The sequence below is a fragment of the Solanum lycopersicum genome, chromosome 12, assembly GCF_036512215.1.
Source record: "Solanum lycopersicum chromosome 12, SLM_r2.1".
Lineage (NCBI taxonomy): Eukaryota > Viridiplantae > Streptophyta > Magnoliopsida > Solanales > Solanaceae > Solanum > Solanum lycopersicum.
The window spans coordinates 64,550,552-64,573,221 of NC_090811.1; the positions used below are offsets into that span (position 1 = coordinate 64,550,552).

Here is a 22,670-nt window from a genome sequence, read left to right on the forward strand (position 1 = left end):
AATAATAAATGGAGGAGTAATTGTTTGTACCTGAAGGGATTACTTTTATGTGTAATATAACACGTGTATTATTAATTAAGATGATGAAGCGGTAAGTAATTTTTTATTTTAAATCGGGAATTTTGGGGATACGTAATTATTTTTGTGAAGAAAAGCTTTACCCTTAAAGTTTAATGTAAAACTTTTTAATGTAAATTTAAATTTAATCGAACTCTAATATAAATATCGAATATGAATCAAACTTTATTTTTATAAAAAAAAAAAAACGTGTACTAAACCTTGCTTTCCTCAAATTTGAAACAGGTTTCCGTCTTATCCAACAAGACCCATTCTTTTACAAATACTAATGTCCAAAAATCTCTACATCACATTGTCACATAAAATGATACACCTAAATACGTATATTATTACAATACGATACAATAAAATCGAGAGGGGCGAGCGAAATGCAAAGTGAGATAATCATGTGGCACAGATATATGAATTCACACTTAATAAACGTATCTGTATATATCTGATATGATTCTCATTTCATTTATGTGAGATACAAGATACATAGAAAAATGTCAAGCAAGATAAGAAAAAGGCAAGCAATGTTTGTCTATATATCTCATACATATAAATTCAATTAAACTTTGACCGAAATTATTGTTATGAGGCCAAATTTTGTGGAGAATCTTTTACCCCCTGAATTATTTCATGGTGTATCTAAAGATATATATGTACCCACGTGAACACATTATTATTTATAATTATGCAATATTTGTTATGTCTACGTAGACACACATATACCTCTAAAATATGATATTAAATAGTGTATAAATAAAAAAAAAAAAATTTAATATTGTAACAGTAATTTTGATAAGAACTCAAATATATTTCAAACCTTTTTTTTGTCAAATAAATTATATTTAAATCTATTGTGAGATACATACATCTGAACGTATCGTTACTAATATTATACGTGGAATAACACACATGTATAAAACCTTGTTTTCCTCAAATGATAAGACAGGTAGACGAGACTCATTCTTTTTCTTAATTCATTTACTCCCCCGTCCCATATTTTACGTGGACCCTTTTTTTAATTCTGTTTTTAAAATGTCATGCTATTATGATTAAAAATAATTTTATTTTTTTCCTGAAATAATTTATACGGATTATTCAATCATTATTTTAGATCGTAAATTTGCGTTTCAAAAGTTTTTTTTCTTTAACATTCTATTTGGATGATTGTTATCTATTACATTATATTGTTACTATATTTACAATGTTTGTTTTGATTGTTACTCAAAATGTATAGTATTGTATTTGTTAAATTTCATTGTTACGTAATAATGTAAACCCTATTTTATAGAACAACGGATTTACTGTATTCCTATTGTTATTTAATTGATTTTTTCAATTATATATTTACATAATATTTTTTATCATTTACCTCATATTATTTAATTCTAGTCAAATCTCATACCCTAGAATAATTAAGGATATTTTAATAAATTTATAAATTACAATACAATCAAATTAAACTATTAAAATGGTAGTAAACAACAACAAAGAAATATAGTCTAACCAAACATTGTATCTACCATACAATACAATACATTATCAAACAATAGATAACAATGATCCAATAAATATCATGCTAAGTTAAATAATGTCATATAAATGATACAGACAGATGGGAAATACTTTTATATTAGTTTTATCAAATTTTAGAGAAAAACATATAATATTAGTGAATTAGTTTGAATAATATTTTTTCTTTCTCAATTTATATGACGATTCTCATATTATAAGTCGTGATAATTTATAATTTAAAATATTTATAAAAAACTTATTATCAAAATTAAATTCGTCTGAATTTCAAAATCCATATTATCATAAAAAATGGACGGACGGAGTAACTTATTCTTGTTTCAAAAATTATTTGACATAGTCAAGAAGGCCCCACATTTTCTCTCCTGTTACTTTCACATGCATTTCCTATAGATACGTGTTCCTTATTTAGTTCCCCTCTCTTTATAATCCAAAATCTATATAAGAAACACTTTACTATTTACAACATACAACGTACAAATCAATAATATTTCGATAGATTCAATTAATCAAAATTCAGAAGCTGAAATTTTAATAACAATGAATAACTCGAGTAATTCGTGTTCTTCGATACCTTCAGATGAAGGAAGTATTATATTAGAATCGTCTAACAAGTCGAAGAAGCGAGCGGCCGGGAGGAAAAAGTTCAAAGAAACACGTCACCCGGTGTTTCGAGGAGTGAGAAAGAGAGACAATGACAAGTGGGTTTGCGAAATTCGCGAACCCACTAAACAAAAGCGAATATGGTTAGGTACGTACCTAACCGCGGAAATGGCTGCACGTGCTCATGACGTAGCTGCATTAGCGCTTAAAGGAGAATTAGCCAAGCTGAATTTTGCGGACTCGGCTTGGCGTTTACAAGTTCCGGTGTCTAAGGACCCGAAAGAGTTACGCCAAGCGGCTGCTAGAGCCGTCGAGGCGTTCGAGAATGTGAGGGAAGTAGCACCACAAGAGAATAATATCGTAGTAGATTGTAATATGATGGTCGATGAAAATGATAAGAGTAACTCATGTGGGATAGAGGAATGGGTTGCAAATATGGAAGAGGAAAGTTTGTTTTCACCAAATCCATGTTTATTTGGGAGTCATTTCAATTGGGATGATCATGTGGAAAGTGATGTTGAGGTGTCCTTGTGGAATTATACTATTTGATCTCACATGCAATCAGGAGCGGAGCTACAATGTCATACGTAGTTTAATTGAACATAATAATAGATGGTTTAGTGGTATGCGTGTGGTGTGGCTTATACAAAGTCGTTATGATCTAGCTTAAAATTCAAAACTTGCAATATTGAAAACTCACAAACCATTAGCAAGTTGTTTTAAGCATGATATAATAAAAACACATAATATATATATATATATATATATATATATATGTGAATGACTTTCTAATGTATAATCTCGATATTTCACTTAGCCACACATTTTTAATAGTAAGGCTATTTTAGGAGACCATTTATATACTACGTCTATTAAAAATACTGATATTATCAAAAAGACATGAGGAATATATTCTAGTAGTTAGGTTGTTAGATTCCATCAGTTTATGACATCAAAGTCTCTATATTATCTATATTGTGAATCTCCTAATAAAAGTATATAATTTTTGTAAAATTATTAAATTCTCGTGAATTAATTTATATATTTGAATTAATTTTATATCTATCAAAAGTAGTACTCCATCTTTCCCTAATTACATATTCACAATTCCTTTTATAGCTGACAATTTTTTTACCTATTATATACTTAATTAATTACTTTTTAAAAAAGTATAATTTCTTGAAAATATTAAGTTTTTAATTCATCCACTTCATCATTAATAGAGATAAAATGGTAAATTCATAATGTCAATCATTGATTTCTTAATAGACGTGTCAGCTCAAAAATAAACAAGTAATTAAGTTAAAAAAAAAGTAACTTTTTTTAATGTTACATTTTCCCAAGTGTTATCATATATTTACTCGATAACTCAAATTTACAACCATAAAATATTTACTATCGAAGCAACTCAGTCTTGTCCGATTATATACCAGTTATATAAATTAGTTATTGACTTGTTCGTTGGTAAGGTGATAGGTGTGCTAAAGGTGCCAAATAAGCTTAATTGACTGTGTCAAGTACTATCATATATACAATGATTTAGGACAGTTTGTTCACGTGGTACATAATATAATGACAAAATAAAATAAATTAAATCCTATTTTGTTTTGTTCTTAATTTTGGACAAATGTTTAATGTTAGACTAAATCAAGGTATATTAGTTTGGTAAGTTTGTAGTACAAAAATACCGACCAACACACTTAATCTTTCATTATCAAAAAAATATATTCCATTCACAATGTCAACTTTCCTTTTTTTGCAGTTTAATTTATATTTCATATGTTGCAATTTATTTATGTTATTTTTTTTATTTCTTTAGAAAATTAATATTATTTTATTTTTATATGGAAAAGGGTCTAAAATGTCACTCTAATTATTTAAATTGGTACAAAATTATTCGTCATCTATCTTTAGATCCTCAAATATTTTCAATGTCAATCTTATGTCTAACGGATCATATTTATAATTAGGACGGAGAACAATATTATAACAAATTTCATAATTTAAGTGTATTTTATGTCCTTTTTCGTTAAAATAATTTAAAGTTACTTAATATATGAGCTCACGTGATTGACTTGATTTTGAATTTTATATTAATATTTTTTAAAATAATTGGACATTTCTCTCTACGCTCCCCTCTCCCTCACTTCTATCTCAATAAATATATATATTTAGATTTGGACCACCATTTTAATTTTTTTTTCAATTTATGACAAATGAGAGAGAAGAAAAGGAGAAAATAACAATTGACATTCGTATAGAAACAATTACTTCATTTGTGTGGTACCCAAAACAAAATAAAAGAATAAAATAATCATTATCCTATCCCCAGTACCCAATCCCATCATGACAATAATACAAATTAAAAGAAGGCTTAAGTCATCAACAATCACTTAAAGTTGTCCTCATAATTTACTTGAACATCTTAACTGAGGCTTGTATCTATTTAACACTTCCATCTCTCGAAATTGATATCTTTTTTGATATTTTTTAATAATCAGTAAAAAATTTAAAGTGTGTAAGTTACACTCGCAATGACATGGCACAATAACGAATCAAATTGTGACATGTGTTATTCAAGTTTAAAACATTATTTAAGAAAATTATTATAATTTTTTTTAAAGAAAATAATAATAGAAAAATAAATATTAGTCCTATACAACCCACTCACCAATCCAAAACCTTCTGGCAGAAATCTCCCGCCACCATAGATGTCATCTACTCTCTCCCTTTTATTTTAAATGTGTCATTTAATTTAGTTTTAAATTATATTTATGCTTTTTAATTTTGGATGTGCATAAATAGACACTTAAACTTGTATAAAATTGAACAAATAAACATACATGTCATTCTATATGTCATGTTTTGTCCTACGTATATTGTGTCATTTAGAACTCATGTGTTTATTCATTAAAAAGTTGGATAGTTAAAGTGCATTATAAAAGTTGAAGGTCAAAGTTAAAATTTGAAACCAAGTTTAAAGTCAAATATATGTATTATTGCCTTATTTCAATTTGCAATTTTCATCACTGAATCACTGGCATAGCTGTTATTTCTCCCTATCTTATTCTCTTCCTCAAACATCAATTAAAATTTGTCATATTTTTTATACTGTGGATTCTTTTAAGGTTGATATCTTTCACAATTTCAAGAAGAAAAAAAACAGATTTGTGCTATTCTTGCCGGAAAAAATGGAGGTTCACCGGATTTTTCCACTTTGGCCCCAATCTGATTTTATTTTCTTGATTAAATTTCCTTCCACAACTTTAACTCTTTTGAAACTTTTGGTTAAGAAAGTTTTTCTTTTAATTTTATTTTTTTTAGATTTTTGCTTTTAACTTTTAAAATGTGGACATGTCAATATGTGAATGGCTTGTACTAGTACCATTTTTTTATTTTTCACGCGCCTCTCGAAGGGTGTAATACACCTTTCATGCCAGATCATAAAAAAATACTTAACACGTACATGTTTTGAATAAGACAGGTGTTCAATAGGTATAAGCCTCAGTTGAGGTGTTCAAGTGAATTATGGACACAACTTTGAATGAATATAGATGTCTTAAGTCTTAAAATAATATAAACATGTGAGTTCATTTCAAGTTTGAGTTCCAGACATCCTAATTAATTTAAGAATAAGAGATTATGAGAGAAAATGAATAAGACATTTGGATAATTGATGAAAATTTTATATTAAAAAACATAATAATTTTTTTTACATAGACAAACGGGGTAAGTATATATGAGTTTTAGTTGGATCCCCATTTATGAGTTGAGTTATAACAAATTGGGTGTTGATTTAAAAGAGGCCAATAGGAAGATATCATGAAATCAATTATTTTTTTATATATTATTTTCAAGTATATCGGGTCAAAAATGAATCATATGTGGTTTTATATAAAAAAATAAATTGGTTTTTGTTATTTATTTGAGATGGGTTTCAATATGGACCAATCACATAAGGCAACACAATAAATAAGTTTTTGATAATTTTACTTTAAGGGAGCTACTAAAATACTTCAAGGGAGCTACTAAAACAAGGACATATATGAATCAAAGGATTAACATCGAGGGTATTTTTGAGCCAAAAGGTGAACTCCTGAGATATTTTAGGGAAGAAAGGTGGATGAAGGGTAATTTTGTACCGATTCAAATATTTGAGGGGCATTCAAATTCTAGTACTGTATTGGCATATGCAGGGGTGACTCGACAATGTTAAAAAAAAAAGACAAGCGTCTTAGACTTCCAAATTTAAGGGGCCTCATTTTAAATTATAATACGTGATAAGTTATTATTTTTTAACAAATATTGAATACTATTTGTAGAAAAAAGTAAACCTTTTTATGAAAATTGAAAAAATTATTAGAAAAAATTTGATATATTTGGAGTACTGTATCTCTGAAAAATATTTTAAAAGGTTATCAATATATTCAATCTATCTAAAAAAAAAGTTGGGAAACTTACAAAATCTCGTACAATTGAGGCGAATTGTATCTTATCTCGAATTTCTTTGAATTTTTTATTGCTCTCGGATACATTCCTTGACTGTCTTATATATTGTAAATGATACATTACTTAATGGAAGGAATGTATTCGAGAAGAATTGATAGAGATGTATCCGAGATGAGAGAAATGTATTTGAGATGGGATCTTATCTTAGAGGGTATATGGATGTATCCAAAGTGTATTTTTGTAATTCTTTTCAATGGTATCTTATCTTAGAGGGTATATGGATGTATCCAAAGTGTATTTTTGTAATTCTTTTCGATGGTAGGAATTTTTAAGATTATGATATCTGAAATTTTATTTATGTAATTTTCTTCGTACGATATATACGTATGAAGTATACTTCTTGTTTCAACATTACTTATCTGGACAAATTATAGAAATACAAAACTTTTGCTTCATTTATTTCCATTATCTCCTATTAATTTTACAAATCTCCAAAATTTCCTATTTTTTAATGTATCAGAGCAAATATTTAATGTATCCGAGCTACACATTAATGTATTGAGCTAGTATTCAGTGTATCTGAGCTAGTTTTAATGCTTTCGAACTTCAATTATTGCATCCAATTTTTTAATCTTTAAGGAATTAACATAATTAGAAACTTATTAGGGATAGACTGTAATTTGATACCCTCCTCGTCAGATATTGTTTGTCATAGTTTCTATTTTTGAGTCAAACTTGACTAACATTTCAAAATGTATTTTTTTCATCATATTATATGCAAAAAAATTTGTAAATTTATAGTACTTTTCATATAGTTTTAAAATATCTATTTTTTTAATTTAAAATAGTGAACTAAAGTGATCTAATTTAACTTCAAGAGTTAATTAAATTGACTTTCGAAAAACGCAACATGACAATAAATTTAGAACGAAGGGAGTATTTGAGTTTTAGCCCAAACTTTTCATCCATCATCATAACCAACCCAACCTTCCTGAGTACTAATGTAATGAAAAGAATTTCCTGGACACTCAATATTTTAGTGTGATTTATCTATAATAAAATAAAATAATATATAATTGATATTTATTTCATTTAGAATTTCTTATTTTCATTATCAAAATTACAGAAATAATACGAACACAGAACACCGTTAAAGGTAGAATCAATTCATATTTTATTGATATATGTTCTTTTTCCATCTCATGCTACTCAACATGTTTAATTCTTTCTACTAGTAAAAGTAAAAATAGTTTTCTCTCTTTCTACTTATTGTTATTTTTGTGGGGGAGAAATGTGGAGTATTAATGTGAGTCCATACATAGTATATTAAACGTTAAAAATAAAAATGATACAACAACATGACTTGTATACATTAAATACGTAAAGACACCTACACAAAAGCTAAAACATAGATATTTGTATTTTTACATACATTAAACATATTAAAAAGGGAAACTTACGTAAATATACTATAAATAAGAAATATTTATCAATTATAGTAATAATATTATTTTTGATTTTATCACTTTTGATACATTTATGATATATTTTTAATTCATATTACAAAAAACAATTTATTATTTACATATAATACAAGTTTTATTGATGGATAATGTATTTATCACTCATTTTAATACACTTATAATACAATGTGTCAACTTCTTACCAAACAAGCATAATATATTTTTAAAAAATATTTATAATACATATATATTGCATACTTAATTAACTTTTAAATACATATTACAGATTTAACATAGTATTGCTATAAATGATAATAAATAAAAAAATATCACTAAAATTAATAATTATTTATTAAAAGACATTCATCCAAATAATTTTTTCTATTAAAAATGACCTATATACGTTAAATGTATAAACGCTTAGACATAAAAGCTAATACATAATATATTATTGTAATTTCTATACATTAGACAAAGAATAAATAATATGATTTTGCTATTCAATCATGATTAATTCATCGCATATGACTTGTTTAATGCGATTTACATAAAATGCACGTACAAAGGTTTGTACAATACTGTTAATCACAGTTCTTATATTCATATGAAATAGAAAAGCCTTCCATAGGAAGCACTTTGCCCCAAATGGAGCATATTTTAAGCGAAAGGTCTCGGTTTAAATTCATGAATATAAAATTATCTTTGTTAGATAAATATGAGACTTTTCGATTTAAATTTAAATTTAATCGAACCTTAAAAGGTGAAAAAAAAGAAGACAAGTGGAGTTTTCAGATCTGTAATCAGAGTTCTAGCACTGATGTATGTATGCATTGCTATTTCTGCCATCTGGGTAGGTGTTTTCTTCAGCTTAAAATTTCTAGATATGGGTCAAAAATCATTTTAGGGTTTTCAAATAAATTTTTGGTAGAGTTGAAGTGACAATAATTATAAATGTAGTGATTAATCTAATTGAATGTGTGCATTATTGTTAGTCACTATCAACAAAGCTGTTGAGACTACTAATAATTCCTTTTTTTTTTTTTATGTAAATTAGTTCAACTTTTTTGACATGATAATTCCACCCAAAAATCCAACACGTCTCTATTAATTTATTTTAGTTGTTATTTGTGTTAATAGTGTTCTGCTAGATCATATGATAATTGGGATTTGTGTGATTTGCAATTCATCTCAGCTGTGATTTGGGATAACTAGAGTGAAAAATGGTTGCTTTTGGGAAGAAGTTGAAGGAAAGACAAATTCAAGAATGGCAAGGGTATGTACTCTTTGTATCTTTTTTTTATTTTTTTTATTTCATTTCAACTTGTTGGAACATAATATTGCTCGACGTTAGGCGAATCTAGGATTTGAAGTATAGTGTATGTGCAAAAGTTATTTGCTTGGATCCGCCCGCCTTTGTTGTTCAGACTCTCCAAAATTGTTGTTTTATGTATGTGTCGGATCGACTACTTTTGAAAGATCTAACACGGAATAGAGATGGTTTTGAAGAGTGTTAGTAACATAGTTGGCAAGTAGAGATTGCATTAGTTTTTATTCATCTGTAGGGATTATGCAGGAGTCTAATTTCCTATCTTGAATTAGTGTCGGACTAATTTACATTTGTGATGGATCCTCGGACCCTGTACATAGAGGGAGCTTATTGCATTGATTTGGCCTTTTATGTTGATTGATAAGGATTGTTTTGGACTTTCAGATACTATATCAATTACAAAGTAATGAAGAAGAAGGTTAAGGAATACGCTGATCAAATCCAGGATGGAGCGCTCAATCAGCGATATGTACTTAAGGATTTCTCAAGGATGCTGGACAAGGAGGTAGGCATTTGTTACGTGCATACCTGTTAGTCCTAAACTGTTTGATACTATTACTATTTGGGAGTTGAATCATGGTTCAATTGATGATCTCTACTGCCACATTTAATTTTTGCTTCTTTCTTTTACATCAGTTGTTTCACTCGAGTAGAATTTTGTTAATGTTCCATTCCTGAATACTCTGCACTGCTTTATTATTAGTTGCTATGTTTTCTTCACTGTCGTTTGTCCTTTTCATGACCACTTTGATTTGCTGCATTTGAGCCGAGCGTCCTTCAGAAACAACCTTTCACCTCTCTCTACCTCCACGAGGTAGGGGGTAAGGTCTGGGTACACTCTACCCTCCCCAAACCCCGCTTGTGGGATTTCACTGGGTATCTTGTTGTTGTAGAATTTTGGATAGGGACTTGGAGCAAAAGATGTCCTTCGACTTTGTCTGATTTTATCTAATTGCTTGTAGTATTGATGTATAAGAGCTCTTTTTTTTTTGTCTTTGTAACATTGCAGATTGAAAAAGTTGTTCTATTTTTGCTGGAACAACAAGGGGTATTTGCAAGACGGATATCTCAACTCAATGAACAGCAAGATTCTCTTCAAGAACAACCTGATATATCCAAAGTAACTGAGCTACGAGAAGCTTATAGAAATGTAGGGCGTGATCTTTTAAAGCTTCTCTTTTTTGTTGAAATAAATGCCATTGGATTGAGGAAGATCCTTAAGAAATTTGACAAACGTTTTGGCTATAAATTCACTGATTACTATGTCAAAACCCGGGCAAATCATCCATATTCCCAACTTCAGCAAGTCTTCAACAATGTGGTAATATGCTAAATTCAATTTAGTGTCTTCCTCTAATAATAAAGCTTCTGTTGCTACAATAAAAATAATTACTACTAGTACACTTTAGTCTAGATTCTTTATTTATGAATTATGTTTTAATTGAAAACAATATTACAGTTGATTCAGTTATATTGTTTCTAGTTATTAAAACATAATTCATAGAAAAAAAATCTAGAGTAGAGTGTAGCAGTAGTAATTATGTTATACACAAATGAGAAAATGTGGATTGCCTTGACAATTTGATAGCTCTCTTTGGCCTAAAGTAAGTCGTCTATCGACTGTGTCAGTCGTGTGTCACTGACCAGCAATGATAATTGCAGGGATTAGGGGCAGTTGTTGGTGCAATATCTCGTAATCTTGCAGACCTTCAAGACCGTGAGGGAAGCTACTTGTCAATTTATGATCAGCCTGCTCTTCCACTTCAGGTTTTCGCCTTCTTCCTTTAGATAACCTTTAGGTATTTGTTTAGGTTTTGTAACATCATCATTTCTGGCTAGCAAGTTTTTCAAATTTCTGGTTATGCTCTACTATATTCTTAGCTGGTTTGAAGCCATTTTGCAGGATTCCGTAGTTGACTCAATGGAAGCAGCTATTGATAGATTAAGTTATTCAACTAACTTCCTTAATTTTTCGGTCCAACGTTCACTTATCATGCTAGAAGAGTTACCTACTCCTGTTGAGGAACATGTTGATGATCAGAGATACCATTTTATGTCACTCCTCTTGAACCTGGCAAATACATTCCTTTATATGATCAATACATATATCGTTGTTCCAACAGCTGATGACTATTCTATGAGTCTTGGTGCAGCTGCAACAGTTTGTGGAATTGTCATTGGAGCCATGGCTGTTGCACAGGTCTTTTCTTCTGTGTATTTTAGTGCCTGGTCAAACAGATCTTACTTCAGACCTCTGGTATTTAGCAGTATAGTTCTTTTTGTGGGGAATGTTATGTATGCATTGGCCTATGATCTCAAATCAATACCGGTTCTTCTTATCGGTCGTATATTTTGTGGGTAACTCTCTCTCCACCCCCTCTTTTTACAAACACATCTGTGCAAGTTTGCATGCTACTTGCATTACAGTTTACTGAGTCTTACTTTTATTCCCTTCTAGGATCACACGTGTCTAGCCGAACTTGTTGATATATTCTGCAATTTTTAGAGTAAAGGGCTATAATTAACTTTATGTTCTATGCTAGTAGTTGATGAAATATTCATTATTCATTGTTTTTAAGTGCTTCTCCTGTTGGTAATACTCCTTACACATCTTACCAGCCGAAGTAAAAAATTTCCATCTTCTCGATACTATAGCCAAATTTCCAAGATTCTGATATTGAGTGTTGAGTTTAGAATTTTAAAGCGACTCTAGAGCAACTATCACTGAAACTTACAAAAACATGAACCAAAGGGAAGTTCCTTCTACCTTTTGGGTGATTTCTCATTGAGAACAGAAGTGATTGGCCAAGAAGTCTCCTGGTAAAATATTTGCACAATCTAAAAGATTTCAATGGCAACATACTCCTAGAGATGTCAATTATTGAGGACTACATAAAGTAATACATCTCTTTAGGTACCATGTGTTGCGACTAATTTTGAATGAAAAACTCAAGGTTGTACAAACCAATAAATTCTCACAAACAATGTGATTTTTGTGGGAATAGTCTTGGTGGAGGACAACATGTGAAAGTGAGGTTGAGATGGTTGGGGCATGTTAAAATAAGATACATGAATGCCCCAACGAGGAGGTGTGAGGGGTTGGCTATGGATGGTTTTGGAAGAGGTAGATGTAGGATAAAAAAGTATTTGGGAGAGGTGATTAGATAGGACATGACGCAGTTGCACCTTGTGAGGACATGCACTTAGATAAGAGGTTGTAGAGGACACGGATTAGGGTAGAAGGTTAGTAGTTAGTAGAGCGTTGTGTCGCTTATCCTTCCATACTAGAAGTCATAATATTTCTCCAATAGTTTCTTGTTCTTCAATTTCTGTCACTATCTACTATCTTTTGTACTTTGATTATTACACTATTTTGTTGCATTTACTGTTATTTTTTAAGAATGTTTTGCCATGATTTTCTTCACTTTTCTTATTTCCTTTTTGATCTTCTTTCATATGCTTATCTTTGAGCCGAAGGTCTGTTAGAAACAACTTCTCTACCTCCCAAGGTAGGGATAATGTCTGCGTACACTCTACCCTCTCTCTAGACCCCACTTGTGGAATTACACTGAGGATGTTGTTGTAATGTGATTATTGTAGCATCATCTGCTTATCATCTTCATAACATAATTCAGTGTCATTATTGTCTATGCTTTTGGGAGGTTGTTGTGATATCCACAAAGCACTTTGCACTTGACTATAAGTTAAACAGATGGTTTTTTTTTTTCCTCAAAAAAGGGTTGACAAGATGGTTCTTTTCTGTCTCTTGAATTGCAGTTTGGGTTCCGCCAGAGCAGTGAACCGACGTTACATCAGTGACTGTGTGCCACTTAAAATCCGAATGCAGGCTTCAGCAGGATTTGTAAGTGCTAGTGCACTAGGAATGGCGTGTGGTCCTGCACTTGCCGGGTTACTTCAGACTAATTTTAAGATCTACAAGTTGACTTTCAATCAAGATACTTTGCCTGGTTGGGTTATGGCTTTTGCATGGTTACTCTATCTGATATGGCTGGGGATCTCTTTTAGAGAACCTGCTCAAGAGACTGATGAAGTAAACAATTTTTCTCAGAAAGCTAATGCTGGTATGTTCAACTTTCTTTTTAACTTGTATTTATGATGTTCTTGTGATCTTAACTCCAAAAATGCAATATATGGGGAATGTGGTGTGTTTGGAGTGAGAGCTACAGGTATGTCCTGTTATCTTCTCTATACCTTCTTGGTACAACTTCAATAAATAACCTACAGAAAAAGTGGATGTTCCCGAGGATGTGACGCGTGTCATGTTGTAAGTCAGGTAACATGACACGTGTCACGCACCATGGGATGTGTGATCAACCTTCTAAGTAGACAATGAAATCTTTTGAAATATTGTTCTATAATTGAAAGCAACTCCGCACATATTTCACATGATTTTAAGAACAAAAGAGTAAGGAACAGAAGGGTAAAACTTGCTGGATCTTTTATGGTCTAAATGCTATAGGTTTTGCTGACTTTTGGATTATGGACCAAACTAAGATTCTAAGATGGATAAAATTTAATCACAATATTATTGATGATACATAAAATTTCTATGAACCAGTAGTTCTTATTACAAGTCAAAGATTTTATCAATCACATTTTGACCCCCATAATTTTGATGTTCAACGCGGTTTTGCGCAAATAGGTAGTGCACGTGCTTGGTTAATCGTGAAAGCTCTAGAGACTTGGCCAAAAGCTCATAAGAGCGGCCTCAATTCACTCTCATATAGGTGCATTTGTCAAGTTTGTAATGTAGACACGTAAATTTAATTGTGTTAAATTCATTCAAAATTTGGATTTTATCCATGTTCATTTGGGTTGAGTAGCTAGTTTGGAAGGGACAATTAAATAAGTCTATTTTATTAAATTCAAGTCCAAGTACCATTTCATATTGAGACCCAAATTTATGCCATACGTCAAGTGGCATAGTATCCTAGTCGAATTCAACATTAAGATGATACCACATGTTTAAATGATGTGGCAATCCTAGTCAAATTCAAGAAGCTATCTAAAGCCGCGAAGTGTCCAAAATGACATGTCTTTGGCCAATCATAAACAGTCTTATCACATAACATTTGTGATAAGCTTGATGACTTACATGAACCATAGGCAAGAAAGTTTATTTACAGAGCTACTTTCTCCCTACAAGTTTAAATAGGATCGTACATAACTTTCTAGAGACATTCAACAAGCATTAGAAAAAGCATCAACATCAACTACATAATTCTTCAAAGTAGTGGTCAATGAAGTTTTGCCTTGATATCGACCTGAAAACAAAAAAGTGTTGTCCGACATTTTCGGAGATTGAACACATTTATGAGAGGTTCAAATCATCATGCAATTCAAGAAACATACTATTGAAGGCTCCCAAATCAGGGAGAAGTTCTGGAAAGAAGAATCAAGAGAACAACAAAATTATACTTGGTTACTCACAAGATTCATCAATAAAAATAACTTTTATCTTTTATTTATTTTTGGTTGCAATTAATTTTTAGTATTAAAAAACTTGTTGCAATCAAATGTTGGTATGCAAAGTGGGACCAATTTTGCTCTTAATCCTGTGAATCTATGCTTGCAATCTTCAAAATCATTTGTTGTAATGGCCTTTAAAAAGAACAACAATGATTCATATAACAATATTTACGTTGCCACATTTGTTGAACGTAACTGCAATGGTCCAATGACCCACGACATGTTCAAATCTAGTGACATGGATAGATCGGGGAAGTTGGTCTCTTTGAAAACAATAGAGAAAAAAAACTCCCGTACTAAGGTTATAACCTCTAGGGGCAACATTCACTTTTTCCCATCAAATGTAGTTTCTTAAGCTGCTACAATTTCAAGGACCTCAAAGATTTGATGGATTCATCTATCTCAACAAAAGTCAATGCCTTGATGACTATGCAATTAACGTCAACGAAGAACTTGTTTTGATGACGCAAATCATTGAGGCCTTGAAGAAGTCTATTAAAGATAAAGATCTTTAAATTGGGCAACTTATGAGCAAGTTAGATCTCTTCAACCTTGGAAAGTCGAGTAACAATCTTACACCGTAAGAAAAAGTTGATGTTGAATTTCTCACCAAGCCAATTGACTCCCAACCAAAGCCGCAATGAAGGTGGAAGGTGAGGCACCATGTAACTGTTTGGCAAATCCTTGATCGAAAAGGGGAGCGAGCCAATTTGATGGACTTCATATAACAAGAAAAATAGATCTTGCTCCCATAGGTTATAATCGTAGAACAAGATTTGCTTTTCTTCAAAGAGCAAGGTTGCTAGATTTGACTATGTTGTGAGTCATTGGATGATTGAAGTTATGTTTAAAAAATGTGGTAATGTAGATGTTACATGAATCATTGTTCTTTCTAAAGCCAATACAACAATTGATTCTAAAGATTGCAAGTTTCGATTCATAGGATAAAGAGTAGAATTGGTCTCACTGGGCGTGCCAAAATGCTGAAAATTAACTACAATAAAATAGTAATAAAATAATTTTCATTGATGAATTTCGTGAGTATAATTTTGTTGTTGTCTTGATTATTTTCTCTGTAATTTAAGGGCCTTCATTCATATATTTCGAATTGCAGAATGATTTGGACCTTTTAGAAAGGTGTTTGATCTCCAGAAATGTGGGACATTAGTTCAGGTTGATCTCTGGACAGATTCATTGACCACTCATTTATAGAACTGTATAGTTGATGTTGATGTTTGCTGAATGTCCCTAGAAAGTTATGTAACCCCTAATTATAGTTGTAGGCAGTATAAGTGAAAATGAATTTATTGTCTTGTTCTGATTGGTTCATGTAAGTCATCAAATTTATCACAAATGCTATGTGATAATGTTTCTTGTGATTGGTCAAGACATGTCATTTTGAACACTTGACGACTTTGATTGCTTCTTGAATTTGAGTGAGATTGCCACATCATTTGAACATGTGGCATCATCTTGCTAGCCTTGAATTTGATTGGTATGCCATGTCACTTGACACAAACATGAATTTGGGTGTCAAGATGAATGAACTTTGAATTTAATAAAATGTACTTATTTAATTGTGCACTCCAAATGAACATATCGTTACCTTCTCAAAAAAAATAAATAAATCCAAATACAGTATGAATTTAACCCAACAAAATTTATGTATTTACATGTACTGCTTTAAATAGGTCATCCTTGAGGATTATGAATTCATTAAGAGGTTGTTTGGATTGACTTAAAAGTTGGTCAAACCTACTTTTAGGAGCATGTCTGGATTGGCTTGAAAAAGTAGTTTTTAAGTCAGAAATAAAAAATCAAAACTTAAATGACTTTTAAGTCAAAAAAAAAAGTAGGCGATACCTACTTTTGGTTTTTGACTTATTTTAAGTCATTTTAAACTTGTTTTATGTCATTGTAAAACACTTTCTACTTATTTTAAGTCATTTTTGACTTATTTTAAATTATTTTTATATTTGTCAAAAACTTCAAGAGGTAAAAAGACTAACTTAAAAGTAGGTTTGACCAACTTTTAAGTTGATCCAAACAACCTCTAAGTCAGTTTTTGACTTTTGGAAGTGTTTGACAAGTATATTAAAATAACTTAATATAAGTCAAAAATGACTTAAAATAAGCTAGGAAGGTAAAAAATGACTTAAAATAAGTCAAAAATCAAAAGTAGGTCTCCCCTTACTTTTTATTTTTTGACTTTAAAAGTCATTTCGATTTGACTTTTTATTTTTGACTTAAAAGCTACTTTTTTTTAAGCCAATCCAAACATGCTCTAAGACTTATAAACTCATCCATCAATTTGTAGGGATCAAACACTCTTTTAGTGATTCAATGTTAATATCAACTTTTGATAACCCATGTGACATCACCCATACAAACAACCTCTTAAAATATTACTACTGATCTCTTTTACCTTATGAAAGGAAATTAGTAATACTGTAAAGAAAATTTGTAATGTTGTAGGTAAACACAGTAAATATCATTATGATATACTCTCTCCGTCTCAATTTATGCGACACTTTTCAGATATCGGGATTCAAACAAGTCTATCTTTGATCGTAAATTTTTCATACATCTTTAAAATATTTTGAAATATCAATTATTGTGACATAGTTCTTTTTACGTAGTTTATAAATATATAAATATCATTTAAATAAAATTGAAGATTCCATGCGTAAATTACTAGTCAAACTTAAACTGTTTGACTCTTGAAAAACGAAAAAAATGCCACATAAATTGGGACAAAGGGAGTAATAAAAATGAAACCTCCTTCCCTGATATTCGATACTAAAATGTTACTAACTATATATTTCCATATTTATTGAACATATTCAATAAAAATGATAAAAAAACATGTTTTTCACTCTTCATTTTGAGCAATGTAGTTATATTGTGTTGGTTTGAAAGATGGTGCAGCAAAAAGGTTGAAAGTATTGACTGAAAATGTCTCTCAATGATTTTATTAAGCGTAGGAGGATTTTAAATAGCTAATTTTAAAACATAATCTACATAATATTTGCATTAAAAAAGTATTAAAAAGCAAAAATATCTCAACAAGGTACTACCTAAGGTTCTCAGAATTGGGAGCGGTGTCTGATACAAGTGCAGATTAAGAGGTCAGGTCCTTTATGATCTAAATTTTAAGATTTAGGAGTACAAATCCAAGTAGGAATACTCTATAGGGATTCGGCTAAAATTAATTAAAATATATTAAATAGAGTTATATATCAAAATTATGAGACATTATGTATAAACCTTACAAGGTATTACAAGAAAAAGTATTGATCAGGAGGAGAATCCAGAAGGTCATGTAAGTAGAAACTTTTATATACAAGGTACTCCATTTTATTCAATTTCATCTTAGATTTTGTTTTGATTACGAACATCATTATATTTGTCCTGAATCTCTCCGTTGATGATAATCTTATTAAGCATAAGAGGGCTTTCACTAAGCGATTTGAAAACAGAATCTGCAAAATCAGAAAACTAAAATATCTCAACAAACTAAAACAACCTAATAGAAATTTCAAATTCTAAAAGTAGATTCATCTTAAACATAAGCAACTTTTATATATGCTAAAACATTAGTGCAGTAACTGAAAGCAAATTTCAACAGATTATTTGGAATCCGGAAATTACAAGTTGTCTATGGAGTGGTAAAATAAGAGTTCTCGTGAAATGTGTTTGATATTAAATCTTTTTTATACCAGCAGAAAATGATGCCCTTGAAAGGGGTGTAGTGCAACCACTGCTATTACAATCAGTGGGTGCTGAACAAGACAATGAAGGTGACCAAGAAGGTGATGGCAGTGAAGAAGCTCAAGAGGAGTCCCGTCGTCCAGCCAACTCCATAGAGGAAGCATATAGATTGCTGACTCCTTCTGTGAAGGTATGTGGTACATCTTTTTGTTTCCAAGGTTCATGCGAGAGTAACATTTCTTTTGTTTTATGGGTAAAAAAGAGGTCCAGTGTGTCAACCACTGACCCGGTGCACTTGCTTCCCTAATATTGCTTGTCGTTTGAATTTTTTTGTCTTTGGGAAGATAGATCATGGCGTTAAAGAAGGAAAAAGGATTGGGAAGAGGACATGAACTTTTTAGATTATCAAAAGGGAAAAACAAACAGAAAGGATGGACCATTTTTGCTTGTGCTATTAAGAATTATACTAACCAATGACCATTCATCCGACTCTTTTTATGCAGGTTCAATTATTAATCTATTTTATGCTGAAATACGCTATGGAGGTTTTACTTTCAGAGTCTAGTGTTGTCACGACATATTACTTTAGCTGGTCAACAAGCGCTGTCGCAATTTTTCTTGCATGTCTGGGCCTTACTGTTCTTCCAGTAAATATTCTTGTTGGGAGCTACATAAGTAACATATTTGAGGACAGGTAATCTATCTTGTAACAAATAACATCTTTTTTGAAGCTTATTTTTATAGCAATTTCGTCATTGCTAAGTGATAAGTGCTAATGATGGAAACTATTCGCAAGATACAATAGATGTGCAGTATTTTGCTTGCGATGTATGTTGTTTGTCGATGGCATTTGACATTTTAGAAGGATTACTTAATTCTATCATGTTGAGTGTTTGGCACTCTATCATGTTGAATGTTTGCGATCAGAATATGTGATAAGCTCATCCTCTCTGCAGGCAAATTTTGCTGGCATCTGAAATCATGGTTTGTCTTGGCATACTCCTGAGCTTTCAAGTTATCATCCCGTATTCAGTACCACAATATGTCTGCTCTGGCCTCCTAATGTTTGTATCTGCTGAAGTATTAGAAGGTGTGATCTCTATTTTCCGTTTATTTTCCTCCGTGAGAAACATAGTTGGTTCTTTATTCTCAATAGAAGTAGAACCTATCATGATGATATAAAAGAATAGTGTAGTTGAACAGAACCTCTGATTAAGGTAGAGAACCTGGTTGAACTAGTAAAGCTTGGACTTGTCATCTGCTAATTTGGCGTGTAAAATTTGCTGCAGTGGATGGTATTGCAGCCATTTATAACACAACTTCCGTGGTAGTAAGACAGATATATTGCATCCTAATCTCTAGCTAACCCCAATGGAGCGATGTCATGAACATATACTATGTTCTGTTAATACTTTCGATTTGTAATTTTTGTCTTTTGACTAGTGTAGATGAGTCAAAACACAAATATACAGTTCTTTCCACCTAATGAGTGACAAGATTAGCCATACATTACTTCACAACCCAAGGAAGCTGTTGATTTAAGAAAAAGGTTATACATGAGCACATTTTAGATTAGCGAATACAATACCGAGACAAGATATTTGTGGTTGCTGTTAATATTTTGCTAATGCCTTATCCTGTCGTAGACAAAAGCCTGTCTTATAAGAGAAGGGAAGAGGAGCGGACCCATTAGTCACTAAGTTTCGAACCATGCATCCCTGATCCTCGGGGATTTCTCGGTTATCAAACAAAAATGGCTAACCCCTTTGACATTTAACAACATTTAGGAAGGTGTTATGGTGTGATATTTTGTTGGTTTTTTTCATTTGCATTCTAAAATCTCTACTATTTGTCTGATGACTCCAGGTGTAAATTTATCTCTTCTCTCTCGAGTAATGTCATCAAGGCTTTCTCGGGGAACCTACAACGGGGGTCTCTTATCCACAGAAGCTGGCACAATTGCTCGGGTGATTGCTGATGCAACTATAACTCTGGCTGGATATCTAGGGCAGAGCAAGCTCTTGAACGTTACTCTTCTCCCTTCACTTCTGATATGCATCGCGTCCATTTTTGCAACATGCCGTACTTACAATTCTCTTTACTGATGCACTCTTAGATCGATTTGTTTGTTATACTTTTCTTTTTTGCCATACGACATACGAGGAAGGGAAAGGAGGAAACTGAAGGGCATGCTACCTATCGCATTTTAACCTTCCACCAACAGGACGGGGGAGTGTACATAGAGGCGGATTCAAAATTTGGATGTTATTGAGTTTGAAAGTGTGTACACAAAGTGAGCTGACTCTCACACCAAGTTGGATGTACTATTGATTTTTTTTTTCTCTTTTGATGAATAGTTGTAAATTCTCACAAGTTAATGTATTTCTTTATCTTAACATTGGTGCTGGTTTATAAATGTTGGCTGTTTCTCACTTTAGAAAATGTAAGCATACAAAAACAACATACCCTTAAAAGTCTATGGGGGTGGAGCATATACTGAGTACAGTCTTTACCCTTATCTCGTGGAGAAAGAGACTGAAAAGACTTTCTGTACAAATATAACTAATCCGAGTAAAAAGATAAATTAAACAATGAAAACAACATATCAACTAATAAGGAAAGTTGCGTAGAGTCTGCAAGAAAAAGATAGCAACAAAAGAGTGTGATAATTGAAACGTAATAACATATGTGCACCTCTAGTTTGTTTAGTAGAAATATTGTTCAAGTTGAATTAAGAAGATCTTGACATATGATATCGCAAGAAAAGAAAAAAAACGTACTATTAGCTGTAATGATATTTTTGCTAAATAAAACAAGGTGTTCTTCTTCTCATCTTCTCTAGTATTTGCTATTTCTACTAAATATATAAAAAGATTATTGAATATTCCATATATAAATTGCGAATAAATCAATGTTAAAATTTAGATAAAAGTTCTAAGAACTATTTTGAGCTTTTTTCTTATTAATTTGAGGTAAAAAATTGAATGTGACATCTCTCATAATTTAATTTTTGATTTCTAAGCTCTCTACATAATTATTATACTAAAATAAATTTGGCATATGACTAGCTTTGCGGATCCAAAAGAGTGTACAGTATTTACTTTTTTTATTTAATGTCATCTTACAAATATAATTATTTAAAAGAGTACGTGTTAAGTTCATATTAATTGAAGATCATTTTTTAAAATCTTTTCTAAATATGTGCAACAATTCAATTTATTTGGACAATTGATATTATTATCTCAATTCAATCAACACTCAACAGGGTTTATATCTCATTCAAATGATCAAGGAAATATTATTTTTCAAATAAAAAAAATATTAAAAAGTAAAATGGTTTTACTCTTATTTGCCAAGTCAACAATGGAATTAAAATATAAATACAAAACGTTTTCTAAGTTGATGCAAGCAATCTTTTTTGTACCTACTATAACATATTATATTCCTTATATATCATATTACAATTTTACTAAATATAGACAGTTATTTACATTTTTAAAAATGACTAGATTGATAAACATTTATTACACTCTCCCCTTCTTTCGTATATAAAAGTTAAACTCAAGAATTATATGCCTATAAAAACGAACAATCAAAAGAGGGGAAAATGACATCATATTCTTTTTCTCTATGTTCGTCACTAATTTTAAGCATCATATTTGCTATTTTCGCGATCCAAAGTACAAGTAACCCTCTAAACGATGTGTGCACCAAATCCAAAAATGTAGACTTTTGTTACTCCGTCTTGAAGGACTATTCTCGGCAGAATCTTCACGATTTAACACAATCAACCATCAATTTAGCAACAACAAATGCCTCCGCCATCAACGTGAAAATCAACGTGCTTCAAAAACAGACGAGTGATCCAAATCTAGAAGCGATATATACTTTGTGCGCAACTTATTATAAGTGGGCCATTAGTTCTTTGGGTAACGCACAACAATATTTGCAAATGGGCCAATATGATAACTTAAAAACAGCAACAAATATTGTTGGAGAAAATGCTTTTAATTGTGAAAAAGCATTTG

At 31.1% G+C, this 22,670-nt stretch overlaps 2 protein-coding genes across 5 annotated transcripts; both read left to right on the forward strand.

Annotated features, from left to right (window-relative positions):
• Positions 1-1,704: 1,704 nt before the first annotated feature.
• Positions 1,705-2,763, forward strand: LOC101258539 (dehydration-responsive element-binding protein 1E-like). The gene has a single exon (XM_026028642.2). It carries the CDS (start codon positions 2,140-2,142, stop codon positions 2,749-2,751), a length of 612 nt encoding a protein of 203 aa, XP_025884427.2. The 5' UTR covers positions 1,705-2,139; the 3' UTR covers positions 2,752-2,763.
• A 5,934-nt stretch (positions 2,764-8,697) lies between these two features.
• On the forward strand, positions 8,698-21,038 carry LOC101260318 (SPX domain-containing membrane protein At4g22990). Of its 4 annotated transcripts, none has more exons than XM_010316181.4 (11): positions 8,698-8,964; positions 9,307-9,387; positions 9,826-9,946; positions 10,451-10,762; positions 11,104-11,208; positions 11,345-11,799; positions 13,219-13,523; positions 18,654-18,832; positions 19,146-19,336; positions 19,599-19,732; positions 20,509-21,038. In XM_010316181.4, exons 2-11 carry the CDS (start codon positions 9,335-9,337, stop codon positions 20,745-20,747), a joined length of 2,094 nt encoding a protein of 697 aa, XP_010314483.1. In that variant the 5' UTR covers positions 8,698-8,964; positions 9,307-9,334; the 3' UTR covers positions 20,748-21,038. The 4 variants fall into 4 exon arrangements, with proteins under 4 accessions (XP_010314483.1, XP_069148677.1, XP_069148676.1 ...); XM_069292576.1 differs by having other exon boundaries at positions 18,657-18,832; XM_069292575.1 differs by lacking the exon at positions 8,698-8,964 and having other exon boundaries at positions 8,980-9,387.
• The last annotated feature ends 1,632 nt before the right edge of the window (positions 21,039-22,670 follow it).